The 17,377-nt window shown below is 53.2% G+C and overlaps 1 protein-coding gene across 4 annotated transcripts in view; it reads right to left on the minus strand.

Moving 5' to 3' along the window:
* The window catches only part of PLXNA1 (plexin A1), a 290,782-nt gene that overhangs the window by 36,566 nt on the left and 236,839 nt on the right, over positions 1 to 17,377 (minus strand). For all 4 annotated transcript variants that reach the window (XM_045025437.1, XM_045025436.1, XM_045025438.1 and 1 more), the window contains 2 exons: positions 12,547 to 12,803; positions 4,671 to 4,737 (listed from right to left, as the gene is read on the minus strand). In XM_045025437.1, the coding sequence (XP_044881372.1) occupies positions 4,671 to 4,737; positions 12,547 to 12,803 (324 nt within the window). The remainder of the gene's footprint in view (positions 1 to 4,670; positions 4,738 to 12,546; positions 12,804 to 17,377) is intronic.

The following is a 17,377-nucleotide window of genomic DNA, read 5'->3' on the forward strand; positions in this document are numbered from 1 at the left end:
TTCCAGGCAGAAGCAAAGATGACAGATAGCACCCGGACTGGTTGCCATCTCACTGTGGAGCTGGAGTGCATGTCCCCCAGGTGATCTGAAAGGAATCCACAATGCACTCCCACTGCTGTGAGATAGCGACCAGTGATCTGGAGCCAGTGCCCAAGAGAGCCAGCAATCAGCTGTTTGCAGCAGATCCCATTCTCAATGTCAGTGGAACCCTGCAAAGCATCCCATGGGACAGGCCATCTTAGCCCTGTATGGTTACACTCCCCTGAATGGAGGAAAGCATTGCCACCACTTTTCACCTCCTCCCAACCAGGTCGGAGAGAGGGACGCTACCCAGAAACTGGTGGGGGTGCTTTGACCTTGACCAGATGGTTCCCTTAGGAGCTCCCTACAATTCCAGATTGCTACAGAAAGCAAAATAAAAGAGGGGCCCAGGGACACCCGTGTGGGATCTCCTCTCTGAAACATACCCAATGATGTGCCGCCCCGACGGCACAGAGGGCAGCCTGGCTCTAGAATGCAACTCTGCCCAAGCTTCCGGCTGCACCATTGCCACCACTTAGTGTGTCTGTGAAAAAGTTACAAAGGAAAATGCTCCTGGAGAAGTTCCCTCACACGAGCAAAACAAGCTGCAGGAAGGAGGCGTGTAAGGGAATGTTTGTACAGCGCATACAATGGCGGAGGGGGGGGGGGGGGGGGGAGAGAAATAGGCCTTAGGCAGTCTGAGCTAAGCCAGCAAATGCTCACAGTGTCTTACTGACGAGATTTAGCTCATCAGGCACCTAATACCATGCATTTTTCAATGCTCGTCTCTATTTTTTTCCCTTCTGCCTTCCCCTGAGGTGTCTCATTAAGAGTCTGATGAATGTGGCTGCAGGGCCCTATGAAAGCACCAGGCCTTGCTGATTCCACTGCTGCCGCCTGTCCCCATTTCCTCCTCAAGAGGCAGGGCCAGGAGACACCTAGACAGGAGGAGAGAGGAGCTCTGGGATCCTATCCTAGAACCGGTTTAATTCTTACACCGGGTGGAGCTAGACACCTGCACTGCACTGCGAGAAACAATACGCAATTTCCCAGTTGTGTATGATGACTGGCCAGCTTGCTTTGCTCCTCTGAGTCACATGCTGCCAGATCGCTCTGAGCAGCCGCATCTCTAGGTGCTAGCCACCACGGGGGTACCCAGGGGGTGCATCCACCCTGCTAAACCGTGGGCACAATGCACGCAGGCATGGGGGGCAAATGCGTCTGCCAGCGAGTGTACAAATTGCACCCTGCTCATTGCACTCCCGCTGTCAACTGGCCGTATGTGCTCCTCGGTGGGGGGGGCAGGGATAGCTCAGTGGTTTGAGCATTGGCCTGCTAAACCCAGGGTTGTGAGTTCAATCCTTGAGGGGGCCATTTGGGGAATTAGGGTAAAAATCTGGGGATTGGTCCTGCTTTGATCAGGGGGTTGGACTAGGTGACCTCCTGAGATTCTATGGAAGCTCTTCTTGGGGGAAAGCCAGAGACAAGAGGCCCTGCCGTCTATGGCTTTGCACCAGATCATCAGCAGCAGCAGCAGCTCACATCAGCTGAAGACACCGGGTCAACCCCTGCTCAAACAAAAAGGGCATCAGGGCCCTTCCAGGGCAGTTGTTTCTGAGAATTGTCCTAGCAGCTGTGCACACAAAAAGGCTAGCCCGGCCGCATGCCTAATTTACATGCGCAATTACCACTACTTGGTGCAAGGCATATGTTTCCCTGCTGGCAAACTGTCTGCTGCAATACCTGTTCCATCCACCTCCGGGGTTTCCTCTCCCTGCCACCTGCAAGCCTCACCTCGCAGAATCACAGAAATGACATGGCTCTAGCGGGTCCCACCCATTCCTTCTCCCTGAGACCAAGGCAGGAGCAGTCCCTATCAGACACATCTTCTAGGGTTTTGTCCAGGCTAATTTTAGGTGTCCCAAGCAAGCAATGAGACTTCCACCGCTTCTCTTGGGTGACTATCTCACAGCCTAACAGATTTCACTGCCAGCAAGTTTGTCCTGGTAATCTGCATACATTTTCCTTTAATTATGCCCCTCGGTACTGCCCTAAATAATCCTGCTTTTCACTGCTCTTTAGACCTGGGAGACTGCATCCGCTCCCGCTGCCAGTTAGCCAAACTTCTCCATACAGAGACGTTCCTGGCCCCTCCCCAAGTCTCTCTTTTCCTCTTAACGTCTTAGTGGGAGTCATGCCCCAGGATAGACAGCGAGTGAATTGACTCAGAGGAGCTTTCAAATCAGACAACAACGTATTGAGGTGTCAGCAAGGAGGGCAAAGCACACACAGGACATCGGCTCAGCATGGAGGCTGAAACAACCAGCCCCTGAACTGCACGTTCAACTCCCAGCAGGATTGGTTGAGCCCTTCACCCTTTATGGAATACAATTTGCTGATCTCAGTAGCTCACTCTGTGGGTTTCATCTGGACGAGACCAGCTCCCGTATGTCCCACACACGCAGCCAGAAACCCGTTATTAGAATACGCATAGTCACATGCACCGAAATATGAGGGCCTTTGCAACCTCCTTCGCTCACACAGTGGCACTTACTTCATGAGCAAAGAGCCAGCTAGATGCATCGCTGGGCATTAGCATGTCCAAGCAGTGCAACGACACACACACTCACAATTACACAAGCAAATCAGGTGCACAAATGCACTCAATTGTATTTTACAAGAGCAAATCATTTCCAAAGGTCTGGCCCCCGGAGATCACCTGCCACTTTCCCCAAAGTGTGAGTCTGTCCCAGTGTCTTTGGCCCCCGTGCTGTGGTGAAGGGCACTAGGCCTGGATCGTTCACTGCCTGCATTTATAAAGCCTTTTGAAACCCCTTGTGACGCAAAGGGTGATGCGCAAATGCAAACCCACGGAGTAAGGAGGACATGGAGGGTTTTTAAAGGCGAAAGCTCACTCCTCTCCTGCCGTGGGAAAGCGACAGACACTGTACCGATATATTTTTATAGATATGGGCATCCCTAGACAGAGGCACAACGCCAAGTGCATGTAAGTGATACTATAAATCACCTCTCATTGGCTATCACTCCAGGTCCGCACAGACGCCTGCTCACACACATTCCTCTCCTGGAAATGGTTCAAACTTTCTTTATCTTAATGAGGGATGAAATTGCACAAAAACGGCTCCGTGCCACCAGGACTCGCTGAGTAAACACCAGGCGAGGTCCTGGGGAAGTGGCTCTGCTGACTGACAAACAGGCAGCACCATTAACCCAGCTTGTTTCCTTCTGGAGCGTGCAGCAGACCACTGCCGCTAAACTCTGCCAGCAACTCAGCTGCTGCAATTTGCCACTGGTGCAGCCCTAACGGTGGGGGCAATCGAGTACACAGCACTCAGGTGGTTTTATCTCCACTGAATAATATTAGATGAGCCAGCGGTAAAAATGCTCCCACCCTATTTACACCTCAGCTTCCCTCCTTGCTACCGCGGGTGGAGCTGCGCCGGGGTGAATTGTGGCCACCGGGTTTGCAAGTGCACGGAAGGAAACGCAGATGCAGTGTGCCAAGTGGGTATGGAGAAGCCATGAGCCTGGCTGAGAGAAGGGAGCTCCTTCTAAAGGCACTGACACCTCCTGAACAGCTCAGGAGAACAGCCTACTGAGAGGCCATTTGGCTCCTGCATTGCTGATCTGCCATACTGGGCCTACAGGATGTGGGCGTGAGAGCAGCACCTGTGCTGCTCAGTCTACCTGGCTCCTGCTGTTTGAGTCCCTGCCCCACACTGCCAACACCTCAGTCAGCACATGGCAGCTTTTTGCGGGGGGGGGGGGGTTAATGGCTGGAGCCGAGGGACTCTGCAAGGTGCCATTTCCCTGCTGAACAGCCTTTGCTATAAAAGATACAGAGAAAAACAAAGCAGCTGAACAGACAGGGCAGGGCAGCAGAACAGGCTCTACGTGGAATGGGCTGCAGAGCCTTCCAGCTGGCATCCACAGCTAGAGCTTTAGCAGGGAGGGGCCAATCCTAGGACCCTGGCTCCTGCATTACTCTGGCAAACTCCCGGTCCCGTAAGTGGGGGTTGGGCTGAGTAAGGCCCTCAGGATTCAGGTGACAAGAGCACCGGGCCTTGCTCTAGCACTTTCCACGCAGGGAGCTCAAAACACTTTGGGTATGTGTACGCCTAACCCACTACAGCTGTGCCACTCCAGTGCGGACACCATCGGTGCCAACAGGAAGAGTTCTCCTAATCCACCCTCGTGAGAGGAGGTAGCTAGGTTGACGGAAGAATTCTTCCAGAGACCTAGCACTGTCTACACCAGGGATAAGGTCGGCATAGCTGTGTCTCTCGGGGGTATTGGTTTTTCACACCCCTGAGAGATGAATGTTCCCAGTGTAGACCAGCCCTTTGTGTTAGGCTAGACAGGATTGGATCTAACCTCATGACCCTGCCCTGTGGGGAGGTGAGTCAGAATCACTAGCTCCATTTTACAGGAAGAGGGGGAAACTGAGGCACAAATTGGGGAAGCGACATGCCCACGGTCACACAGCAAGTCAATGGCAGACCTGGGAAGAGAACCCAGCTCTCCTGGCTCCCAATCCACACGACATCCCATTCCAGCACAGAGATGGTTCCCACAGGGAAGGAGGCCAGGCCCTGGCCCCTGGGGCTAGTGGCCTCTTCCACACTCACCTTTAAAAACTTGTACAGGAGGAACGTGAACCAATTCGTCAGCATCTTCTCAGCCACAGACTCCGTCCTGTAGGGAAGGCAGAGAGTAAGAGCGTCACAACAGAGAAGTGGAGGTCTCTGATCTTTCCTGCAGTCTCCTCGGTCTCGGACCTTTTACCTATTTCTCGTTTGCTTTACAAGTCATGTCCTGAAAGGCAGAAAACTCAGAGCAAAGGGGCAGGAGGAGGCAGCAAGACTTCTGGGGGTTGCCATGACAAAAATCTGAAGATGGCCCCCTTGGGAGTCAATCCCGGCGTGCCCCAGGGAGAGCTCATTAGAGGGGAGCCCGCTCACCTGCAGGACTCAACCACAGGAATCTAGCCGAAGGGAGAAGCAGAGCTGACTCCATTCCCTGTCAGCATCACCTCAGTAGGGAGGAGACAGCAGGCAGGGCTCCTGTCCCCAGGGGATCCTTGCAGCAATGCAAATAAGCCTGTGCTGTGCTCTGCCATGCATTCCCTCCATGGTAAGCCCCTCCCACCCACAGCTACATGAGATCTCTGGCCTGTTTTTCCAGGTGTCCCACTCTGGGGCTGGTCAGTTTCCTCTACAATCCTCCTTAACTGGGGAGCTTGATCTCATAAATTTCACCCACTGGGGTTCCTCTTAATGTCTTAAATGGGAGGAGAGTGTTTGAGGCATCCAATACGAATATTATAACAAATCCATGGCCATCTAGAACACCATATTTGTCACCAGGCTGCACACCTAGGCCATGCAAAACTTTGGGAACAGCTGGGGTACGTCTCTGATCCTTCTGCTCCAGAAGCTCAGGCCCCTGCCACTTGAGCTAAAGAAGAATCACCATAAGCAGCTAGCAATGCATGGCCTATGACACATGGTTGAGCAGATCTGATTTCAGCCAGTAATTTCAGTGGCGCTCACACATTAGCCCATCCATTCTGCACAAGCAATGCACCCTACACATGAACCAACTGGAAACTCAGGTTGTCTTCCGTGTTCCTTTGGAGCACTGAACAAGGATCCTCAACCAGGAACAGGGGGGGTTTATCCCCTAATGACCAGATCCCTGGCGGTGGAGTGGAAGTGGGCTGACTGGTGATCCTGGGTCCTTGTGCGGCACATGCCTGTTTCCCAGCAAGGTGAATGTGATGGAGAAGGAGTTTGGAGCAATCGTTGATGGAGCTGTCAGTCAGTGCTGGCACCACAAGGCGCTGAAACACAGAGACTGATAGATAAAGTGATGCTTATCAAACTTCGGGGGTGCAGCAGCTCTGTAAGTGGCCTCTTGCTTCTGGAAAGCTCAGTTCGAATCTGGATCACATCATGGGCAAAAACACTGGAGGACAGCAGGGACAGGGAGCGCAAAATTGCACCTTCAGGAATATCACAAAACCACCTAAAATTCCAGCATAGCTAGCCAGGTCTGGACAGCAGAGGGCCTGAACTGGAATAGTAGGGACTGCAGGTCAGGCATGAGATCTGTGTGAAGGGGCCCAGGAGAGGAATAGCAGGGGATGATGTGGGTCAGGATTGAAGTGCACTGACAGAGCTGTGTGAGAAGCCTCGGTCTGGAATAAGAGAGGGTGCTACAGGCTGGCAGTGAGGCGGGGCAGGAATGGAACAGCAGCGAATGATGCAGGCCTGGATTGAGGTGAATCAGGCAGGCTGCATGGGGAAAACTTGCACCGTGTCTGCTTGCAACGTGCATGTCTCTGCACATGACAGGCCTTGCACTGTCCCCAGGATCAACATTCTCTTTAACACATTCATTTCTTTAAAAGCCACTCACACTTCCTTAAAAAGAAAAAACCCAGACAGTTCCCATTGAAATTCTCTAGTTATGCTTTTTCGGCTGCTCCATCCATTAATCATCAGATCAGCTATTTTCGAATGCAGATGCTCACAAAAGCACAAGCCACACTAATGACCTCGAGAAGGTAACTGCCTTCCCACTGCACCGGGGGAGCGAAGAGGAACACAGAAAAAAGCCTTTATTTAAAAAACAAAAAAAACCCCAACGCTTGGAGCCATGCGGACTCTGAGCCGCGTCCCCGTGATACAAAGGAAGCGCCACGCGGGGAGGATGGGAAGGGAACAATTAATGATCACAGATTGTTTGGAGCAGATCGCCTTTCCTAGTGTTAATTTCATCTGATCTGCTTTTGGTCAGTCCTGTCCCCACCTCAGCCTGCTCTGCATGTGAGAAGGAGAAGGTATCGTGGGAAAGAGGGAACCAGAGGATGAAAATGAAGAAGTTTAACAGACATCCCGCCCCAACCCTCCGGATTGCAGACTTGCAGACACTGTGCAAGTTTTCCCCAGGCAGCCTGCCTGATTGTACAAGAGTTCCAGAATAGCCCCTCCCGTTCATTTCAAGTCAGCTTCTACCACCTCCCTCGGGAGATTGTTCCACAGTCCTGGTTACAAGCGGACATTTGTATTTATCTGCGCTGGGGCCAGGTGCACAGTTAGAGGGGATTATACAACAGTAAAATAACTAAACAACACATCTCCTCGGCCTGGTTAAAGTTAATCCTGTTACTCTTGATATACGATCCCACCCCCTGACCCACCAGCAGCCGACTACAAAGGCTGGAGGAGGACGAGTGCGCGTGTGAGGGCATGGGGACTGGTGGAAATGTTCATTCCTTAAACATAACCACACAACAATTAAATGAGAGTAAAAAGAAAGGGATCGAGCTAGGACTAGCTGTGGCCAGTACACCTCAATCCTGCCCTGCAGCATTCCTTGCTACTGAGGCCTGACCCCCACACTGCTCTCTGCCAGGACCCCTTGCTCCTGCCTGTCAGTTCCCCCCTGCTATTCCACTTGTGGGCCCCTCACAGCTCCTCTGATGCACCTCAATAAATCCAACACCTGCTGCATTAAATCCTCCGCGCTGCTTAGGCCCTCTGAGAACACAAACTCCTCCTGCACCTGTGCAAGCCGAGACACAGGTAGCGAGGGCTGGGCCTGCTTTCCTCGCCGGCCTTGGACCGCTGCCACGATTTGGAGGAGACGGCTGCTGGGGGCTCCCCAAGCCAGGGCTCATTCACTCTCCTTTTACTGATATTGATTTGCTTGATTCTGGAGTTTTGCTTGGCGGCGGCTCTGAAATGCTCCAAGTGACACACGATCTGATCATCCGGCTTAAATATTTCAGTGAAACCAGTTGTTGTATGTAAATGGGAGAGCGGCTGCGAGAGCAGGGGAGAAAGGCGGTGCGAGCAGAGTGCTGGGGAGGATGATAATGGTGAGATTGTGCAAAGAAAGGAAACGCACAAGGTCACATCCCCAGGTCAATGGCCAGAACTTGGTCCATGTGTCCTTCCCAGGCACCGTCTATCTGCACTCAGGGCAGACATTGAAGAGCACGGCACTCCCGGGAGGTCTGGGTCACCCCCATTTTACAGATGGGAAAACCGTGGCACAGGGAGGGGAAGCAGTCACCCAAAGAGAAACAGACAGACAGGAGATGGTTAGTGGAAGCCCTTTTGGGACCTTCCCATCCTGGTACTGCCAATGAAAAATTCCACTCTTTGGAAATTGAGCTCTACGCCCAATGAGCTGCAAGCCCCTAAGCGCCATCCATGCAGAGGCCAGCAGACATTGGAAACCCTGAGTACATCCACACACCTCCCCCTCGGCTTGGCTGGCAGGCTGCGGGGTGAAGAATTACTGTCCAGCTCCCCTGCTCCCTTCTGGTGGCAGGCTAATACCACGTCCTCTGGGCCACCTCTACCCTCCTCAAAGGCTCACACCAAGTCCAGGAAGAAGGGTCTGTGGCTGTCCTTGACTCCACAGGTCCCTTCTCCTGGAGCCCTCAGGTGCTGCGGTGCTGGGGAGAGGACAGCGTGGTGGGGAAAGGCGAGCTCTAGGAAGAGGAAGGAAGCAGGGAGAGGACAGCGTGGCGGGGGAAAGGCGAGCTCTAGGAAGAGGAAGGAAGCAGGGAGAGGACAGCGTGGCGGGGAAAGGCGAGCTCCAGGAAGAGGAAGGAATCAGGGAGAGGACAGCGTGGCGTGGGAAAGGCGATCTCCAGGAAGAGGAAGGAAGCGGGGAGAGGACAGCGTGGCGGGGGAAAGTCGAGCTCCAGGAAGAGGAAGGAAGCGGGGAGAGGACAGCGTGGCGGGGGAAAGGCGAGCTCCAGGAAGAGGAAGGAAGCAGGGAGAGGACAGCGTGGCGGGGGAAAGGCGAGCTCTAGGAAGAGGAAGGAAGCAGGGAGGGGACAGCGTGGCGGGGGAAAGGCGAGCTCCAGGAAGAGGAAGGAAGCAGGGAGGGGACAGCGTGGCGGGGGAAAGGCGAGCTCCAGGAAGAGGAAGGAAGCAGGGAGAGGACAGCGTGGCGGGGGAAAGGCGAGCTCCAGGAAGAGGAAGGAAGCAGGGAGAGGACAGCGTGGCGGGGGAAAGGCGAGCTCTAGGAAGAGGAAGGAAGCAGGGAGGGGACAGCGTGGCGGGGGAAAGGCGAGCTCTAGGAAGAGGAAGGAAGCGGGGAGAGGACAGCGTGGCGGGGGAAAGGCGAGCTCCAGGAAGAGGAAGGAAGCGGGGAGAGGACAGCGTGGTAGGGGAAAGGCGAGCTCCAGGAAGAGGAAGGAAGCAGGGAGGGGACAGCGTGGCGGGGGAAAGGTGAGCTCCAGGAAGAGGAAGGAAGCGGGGAGAGGACAGCGTGGCGGGGGAAAGGCGAGCTCTAGGAAGAGGAAGGAAGCGGGGAGAAGACAGCGTGGTGGGGGAAAGGCGAGCTCCAGGAAGAGGAAGGAATCAGGGAGAGGACAGCATGGCGGGGGAAAGGCGAGCTCTAGGAAGAGGAAGGAAGCGGGGAGAGGACAGCGTGGCGGGGGAAAGGCGAGCTCTAGGAAGAGGAAGGAAGCGGGGAGGGGACAGCGTGGCGGGGGAAAGGCGAGCTCCAGGAAGAGGAAGGAAGCAGGGAGAGGACAGCGTGGCGGCGGAAAGGCGAGCTCCAGGAAGAGGAAGGAAGCGGGGAGAGGACAGCATGGCGGGGAAAGGTGAGCTCCAGGAAGAGGAAGGAAGCGGGGAGAAGACAGCGTGGCGGGGGAAAGGCGAGCTCCAGGAAGAGGAAGGAAGCAGGGAGAGGACAGCGTGGCGGGGGAAAGGCGAGCTCTAGGAAGAGGAAGGAAGCAGGGAGAGGACAGCGTGGCGGGGAAAGGCGAGCTCCAGGAAGAGGAAGGAAGCGGGGAGGGGCCAGGCGCTGCGATGGTGTCGTTTATTAATTGGTTTTGTTCTGCACTTGGTGTATCTTTCAATATTCATCGGCCCGTGAGAGGAGAGCTCAGCTCTGTCATTAAGTATTGATGGGGCAGTGCAGACTCATGGTGGAGCTGGAAGGCTGCCGCCTGCTCGCACTCCCTTCCTGCTCCTGTCTCTGCCCCCTGCCAAACAAGCTGCTTGTGAAAATCCACTTGACTTGCATAACCCCCCAGCCTGCCTGGTCACGTGGACAAGCCCTGAAGAGGCAAGGGGGAGGGTTTGCTGCCCAAGGAGACATAGGAAGGGACCAGCACATATGTTTGGTGGCAACCAACCAGGGAGTAAGCTACAGAGGCCATTGAGGTGAGGTAAAATACGGCTGAGAGTCTCAGAAGTGGGGAGATGCTGACTGCCTAAGTCAAGGCCCGGAGCATCAGGTTGCTGGAAGGTGGTCCGGGGCACTGGAACGCCAGTGAGAATGGTGGAGGCCGGAAGGAGTGCTGGAACGCCGGCAGGAATGGCAGGGGCACGGGATGCTGGCTGCGGCACTGGAATGCTGGCAGCAATGGCAGGGTGCCGGAGGGAGCACTAGGATGCCGGCAGGATGGAGCTGGGAGCATCACTGCAGTGGTAGCAGCAGCCTGTGCTAGCTCACCATAGGTCTCCAACTCTACATAGCATCCCCAATGACGCGGAGTTCCCGTTGTCCAAGCAGCTGTTAGCCATGGATCAATTTGCCTTTAGTGCATGATGCCAACACCTCCCCCACTCATTCGACGTCTTCTCACATAAGTCAAATGAGAAGCCCCAGAGTTAGCACTGGGGAAAGCATGGATGTGTTTTCCCTCCCTCATGCTAGCCAGGCACTGGGAGCCTTCTGGAGACAGAGGGCTCAGGCTCTGGCAGGGGAGGAAGCTCCATTCCTCACTCAACTGTGACTCCCCTCCATTTCCAAAAGCAGCAGCAATAACAGGCTTCCAGTTGAGTCCTGCCCAGTTCAGTCACCTCAGCTGACGGACAGTCAGCACCGAGACCCCAGCCGGGACAAGGAGGAAATGTCCCCCAGCCTCATGGCTCCCAGCCTCCATGCCAGGCGCACACCAATAGAAGGGAAGGCAGATAGGAAAGCACACACATCCCAGCCGGGCTCGCGGCTGCACCCGAGGCAGTCAGGGTCACAGATAACTCACACAGCCACAGATGGGTGGCACAGCACGCTGCTGAAAAACTAGGTGGGAACCAACAAGTTACAGGTCCAATGTGTTGGTACTGCCAGTGGCTCCTGCCACTGCAGCCTGCCGTCTAACGTACATGTGGCAGGGGCCCTGCGCCACGACCGATACAACACAGCACCCATCCAATGGCAGACCTGGAGGGAATCCTGGCTAACCTCGAGCCGAGGAACCCACAGGTGCTGGACACCTGATATTGGCCAATTTGGGAAGCCTGCAAAGGCAGCACAGAAGGATGGGCATGTCTGGCCTCTCCCTACACCTCAAAGCAGCCAGAGCCAGGATGGGGTGAGGAGGAAATCCACAGGCAAAGGTCTCATAGGGAAGTTTGAATTACTGCACGAGGGACCCAGCAGGGAAAAACACGTTGTCAAGGGAGTAGAAGAAATTGAGGGTTTCATTTCCAAGGAACAGCCTTGTACGCTGAGAAAGCTCCATCTCCAGCACTGAAGGGTTCGATCTGACATCAAAGAACTGCAGAAAGCAACTGCTCCCAAATAGCTTCTAAATCCCTGGCTTAAAAACAAACCTGCAGTCAGGGGCGGCTCTAGCCATTTTGCCGCCCCAAGCACAGCGGCACGCCGCAGGGGGCGCTCTGCCGGTCGCCGGTCCCGCGGCTCCGGTGGACCTCCCGCAGACGTGCTTGCGGATGCTCCACTGGAGCTGCGGGACCAGCGGAACCTCCGCAGACACGCCTGCGGGAGGTCCACTGGAGCCGCCTGCCGCCCTCCCGGCGACCGGCAGAGCGCCCCCCGCGGCATGCCGCCCCAAGCACGCGCTTGGCGTGCTGGGGCCTGGAGCCGCCCCTGCCTGCAGTGTTCTCTAGGCACTGAAATAAAGCATGACTTCCGAGCACCCGACTATCCGAAACTCAGGGAGCCTTTCCCAAGGTCCCACACCCGCCTCACGCAGAGAAATCTTTCTGAGTGAATCTCTCACACAACCGAGGAAATGCTTTACCAAGGGTCATATCCACTGGATGCTGCCACCAACTCAGCTGATGGAGAAGACACCTCACATCAGAAAAGGGGGGCCCAGTGCACTTTCAATACATGAACAGGCGTACACAGGGGTGAGGAGGCAGGAGCAGGGCAGCGGCTCACGTGCCAAACTGCTGTGCCCTCTGGAGTTTGACCACAAGGAACCACAGAACCACAGGCTAGAGCAGTGGACAGAACACCTCTGCTTTCACACTGCAGAACAAGATGCTCTGATACACCACCGTGGCCAATGGCATCAGCACTGATGCTGCCCCCTCGCTGAGAAGTGTCTGTGGCGGGTGAGCAGGAATCACCACCAGAGGCACAGACACGGTGGGACTTTCATGGAGCGTCGTACACCAGCGATGAAGATCATGGTGCACTTTTTGTACCGATAGCACGGGGTGGGGAGGCTCCATCAGAGTCCATGCAAAGCATGTATTTTAGACAGACACTCACCTCCGCAAGAGCAGCTTGGGATGGTTCTTACTCTCCAGGTTCTTCTCGATCAGGTCTGAGAGGAGCTGCTTCAGCACGCCTGTGGCATACTCCATCTCCCCCTGCAGCGCTGTCATGATTAGGGAAGCCACGTTGCCCCGGTCCCGCATGGAGAAGCTGCGTTGCGCCTCCAAGGTGCGGATGAAGGTCAGCAGGAAATGCTTCTTGTTCAAGAGCTGCCCAAAGAGGCTCAAGGACTTCTCCACATTCGCCTGGACCTGAGGGGACAAAACAATCACCCTGAGTCAGGCTTGGGGAGCAGACGTGCTGGAGAAAGAAGGGGCAGTGCACCTTGTTAGTGTCCTGGACTTACTCTCCTTCCCATCCTGTGCCTCAGCAATGCAGAGAGCTCAGAGAAGCACATCTGACTTCACGGGCACTACCAGGCAGGCTGCATGGCAGAGGCACGGCAGCGGGGGATCAAGGAATATAGGAATCGTCATACCAGGTATAGCCAGTTGCCCATCTAGCAAGCACCCTGTCTCTAGCAGTGGCCAGTACTGGTTACTCTAGAGGAAGGGGAAAGAACCCCCCTAGTGAACAATTCTGGACTAATCTGTGGCGAACAGAGGACAGGTAAACAGAGGGTGTTTGCCTGAGAGTTTGCTTGGGGGGAGTTCCCACAAAGGGTTTTTTTTTTGCCTTTCAGGCTTCTGTGAGCAGTAAATACAACATCTGAAGAGGCTCTTAGAAAGAAGACATTATGGATAGTGAGCGATCAGCTGTTGTGACCTGCACAGGATGTGCCATGTTTGTCTTTCTCCCAGAGGATAGAAGCAACTTCGTCTGTAGGAAGTGCAAGCTGGTCTCCATATTGGAGGAGAAGGTTAAAGGACTAGCGACCCAAGTATCAACCCTGCGTTGCATCAGAGAAAAGGAAGATTTTCTGGACAGAAGTCAGCATTTGGTACTGCAGCACAGCATGCTGAAGAATCTGAGAGGGCAGTGCAGAATGGGGAAGAAAACTGTCAGCATGTGACCTCCAGAAGAAGAAAGAGGAGAACCCTTGTACCCCCAATGCAGATAGAGGTAAGAAACCGTTTTCAGGCTCTCTGCACAGGTTCTACGGTGGATAATGGTTTGAAAGAGTCATCTGACAGATGGGATCAGAATGAGACCCCATTGACTGGAAGGCATGGGATGCATTGTCCTAGGAATGGGAGTTCCATGACCACCACTCCCAAGAGAAGGAGACAGGTGGTGGTGGTCAGGGACTCCCTCCTAATGGGGAAGGAGTCATCCATCTGCTGTCCAGACCGGGAAACTCGAGAAGCGTGCTGCTTGCCTGGAGCTAGAATTCAGGATGTGATGGAATGTCTGCTGATCGAGCCCTCGGACCGCTACCCCTTCCTACTTCTCCATGTGGGCACCAATGATACTGCCAAGAATGACCTTGAGCAGGTCACTGCAGACTACGTGGCTCTGGGAAGAAGGATAAAGGAGTTTGAGGCCCAAGTCGTGTTCTCAACCATCCTCCCTGTTGAAGGAAAAGGCCCAGGTAGGGACCATCGAATTGTGGAGGTAAATGCATGGTTATGCAGGTGGTGTCAGAGAGAGGGCTTTGGATTCTTCGACCATGGGATATTGTTCCAGGAAGAAGGATTGCTAGGAAGAGATGGAATCCACCTAACGAAGAAAGGGAAGAGCACCTTCGCAGGCAGGTTTGCTAACATAGTGAGAAGGGCTTTAAACTAGGTTCGCAAAGGGATGATGACCTAAGCCCAGAGGTAAGTGGGGAAGTGAGATACCGGGAGGAAACACATGGAAGAGGATGCAACTGGGGAGGCCTCCTGATTCATACTGAAAAAGTAGAGCAATCGGCTAGTTATCTTAGGTGCCTGTACACGAATGTGGGAAGCCTGGGAAACAAGCAGGAAGAACTGGAAGTCCTGGCACAGTCAAGGAACTATGATGTGATTGGAATAACAGAGACTTGGTGGGATAACTCACATTGACTGGAGCACTGTCATGGATGGGTATAAACTGTTCAAGAAGGACAGGTGCAGGAGAAAAGGTGGAGGAGTTGCACTGTATGTAAGGCACCAGTAAGATTGCTCAGAGCTGCAGTATGAAACTGGAGAAAAACCCGTTGAGAGTCTTTGGGTTAAGTTTAGAGGAGAGAGCAACAAGGGTGATGTCATGGTGGGCATCTGCTGCAGGCCACCAGACCAGGAGGATGAGGTAGACAAGCTGTCTTCGGACAACTAACAGAAGTTTCCAAAGCACAGGCCCTGGTTCTCATGGGGGACTTCAATCACCCTGACATCTGCTGGGAGAGCAATATAGCAGTGCACAGACAATCCAGGAAGTTTTTGTAGAGTGCTGGAGACAACTTCCTGGTGCAAGTGCTGGAGGAACCAACTAGGGGCCGTGCTCCTCTTGACCTGCTGCTCACAAACAGGGAAGAATTGGTTGGGGAAGTAGAAGTGGGTGGCAACCTGGGCAGCAATGACCATGAGACCATCAAGTTCAGGATCCTAATAAAAGGAAGGAGGGCAGCAGAATCTTCTATGATTCTATTGGCAAGTGTCTTCCAAACCCCATCAGTCAGTGATTGGCATACGCCAGAAAGCATGAAGGTTATAGTGCTTCTAAGCAAAATGCAACTGTATCTAATATAAGCGAGGGTGCTTTCTCTATCAACAGGCATGTTTCATCTTTTCTTATTCCTGCTGAGCTTTCGTCCTCAAAGATACCTTGTGGCAATGAGTTCCACAGATCAAATAAGCATTGTGTCAAAAAGGATTTCCTTTTGTCAGTTTTCAATTGGCTGCCTTGCTAGTTCACTGACTGTCTTGTTGCCTTATCTAAGCACTACAGTAACACAAATAATAAATAATAAATAATAATAATAATAAAGAGGAGCCTGATTTCCCTTCTCTCTGCCATTGCATCCTCTCTTATTGTCTCATGTCTAAACTCAGTCTTTTTAATCTTTCCTTACAGGGAAGTCTCCCCAGGCCTCCAACTCTATCAGCCATCTTCTTCTGCTTTTATTTCTATTAGTTGGGAACTCAGAACTGACCTTCGTGTGTCACCCCCTTGCTATTATCTGGGCACAGTTTTCCTCATGTAATTCCACATAGCTACCCGGCTGTGCATGGCATATATACTGTCCATGTGCGGGTGACAGTGCCTCTGGGCTCAGTTCAGGTTAATACAAACTGGGAGCATGCCATACAGCCTTCACGGCACAGCAGACAGCTCCCTTAGATTGAATTACCTCCAATGTCCCCTCCATATGAACAGCCTGAGGCACCATCCCTCTAGATTGATACCCCTCACCTCCCCAAGCCACCACCTGGTACTGCCAGGCTCCAGACAGAGTACATCCAGCCTCCAATGAGGTAGGGTTTGAGGGAGGGTGGGGTTTGCAAGAGTGAAAACGAAAGGGTTAAAAAACACAGGGAACCTAGAAGATCCTCCCCCAGCTGTTGCTCAAGGTACGAAGAGGGGAAGTGCTATCGGACTACACCGGACAGCCTTGCCCCTACATTCACAGTGCCCTGGGAGCCAAGATGCCCTTGCAGAGGTCACTACTGGGAACCTGTTTCTTCAACACATGCTCTGTATTAGTGACTGGCCACATGCCACCTCTCTGCCCACAGTGGAGTAAGGCTGTTTGAGCAGCAGCGAAGCACTGCCTGAGCGGTGAACAAGAAGAGCCTATCTGCAAAGAGATGCCTTCAGGGCAGTTGCAATGGCTAGATTAGAATAGAATGTCCAGAGACTCATTCTCCCTCTCCAGCATGCAGCCTTACCTTCCCCTCTCAGAGACTTCGATGGATTGGTGCTTTTTTACACTTTGGCAACGTGCATTTGTCAGGCTAACAATGTCACTGAATTTATGTGAGCGAGGGCGCAGGCGCAGGCGCACACTCACAGTCTAACTTCCAATCTCCTATCCAATGAGAAGCTGAATTCACACTATACCCAGCAAAGACCTCGGTGCAGCTCTTTGGACGTTCTGCAGCATAAGAAAACATCTCCCCCTTTCCTACCTTTCCAAATTAAAGAACTGCCAAAATACTGAGCTCGCTAAAGGACATAGGTGTCCAAACTTTTCTGGCTGGATCTCAGCACAAGAAGCCCAAAATACTTCCCGTATCCTTGAGATTCATTACGTTTCAGGGCATGCTTGGTTCTGTACAGCAGTCAGCCACGCATGTGTCTGGGCAGGAAACCCAGGGAGGGAAAGAAGGGGGAGCTGGCTGACTGAGGGGGTGAAGTATGGAGACTTCTACCTCCACCTCTCCAGTACCAACCAGTTTTGGTCAGCAGTGAATGACAGTTGTTACTAGAGATGGATGAAATATTTCACACTCAAAGTCTTCCCATTGGAAAACATGGTTTCATCAAAGTAAAGTATTTTCCGTGGGAAAATGTCAATGTTAATGAATTTTTTCCCCATTTTCCGATCAGGGGAATCAAAATGAAAATGTCGTTTCAAGCCAACGTTTGAAACCAAGCAACATTTTTCATTTCAAAATGTCAGCTTGAAATGAAAAATGGGGCTTTGACGCCTCCCATTATTTTGCTGAGATTGAAACTTTTTGGCATTTTTCATTCTGTGAAATTTCCCAATGTTTCAACTTAATGTTCCACAGCAGAAACTAATTCTAAACTCTGGGCATTTCCCACGGGACGAACCTCCCCTTTCTCTCATCACCAGCGAGTGGCTGTTGGATAGTTTGGGTGACCATGGGTTTGTGGGTCACAGCCCAGGTGTCCACCTCACACGGCACTCACTGGCCTCTTGCTGGCAATCTCAGCAGAATGGCCAAACCATGAA

Source organism: Mauremys mutica, chromosome 7 (assembly GCF_020497125.1).
Source record: "Mauremys mutica isolate MM-2020 ecotype Southern chromosome 7, ASM2049712v1, whole genome shotgun sequence".
NCBI lineage: Eukaryota > Metazoa > Chordata > Testudines > Geoemydidae > Mauremys > Mauremys mutica.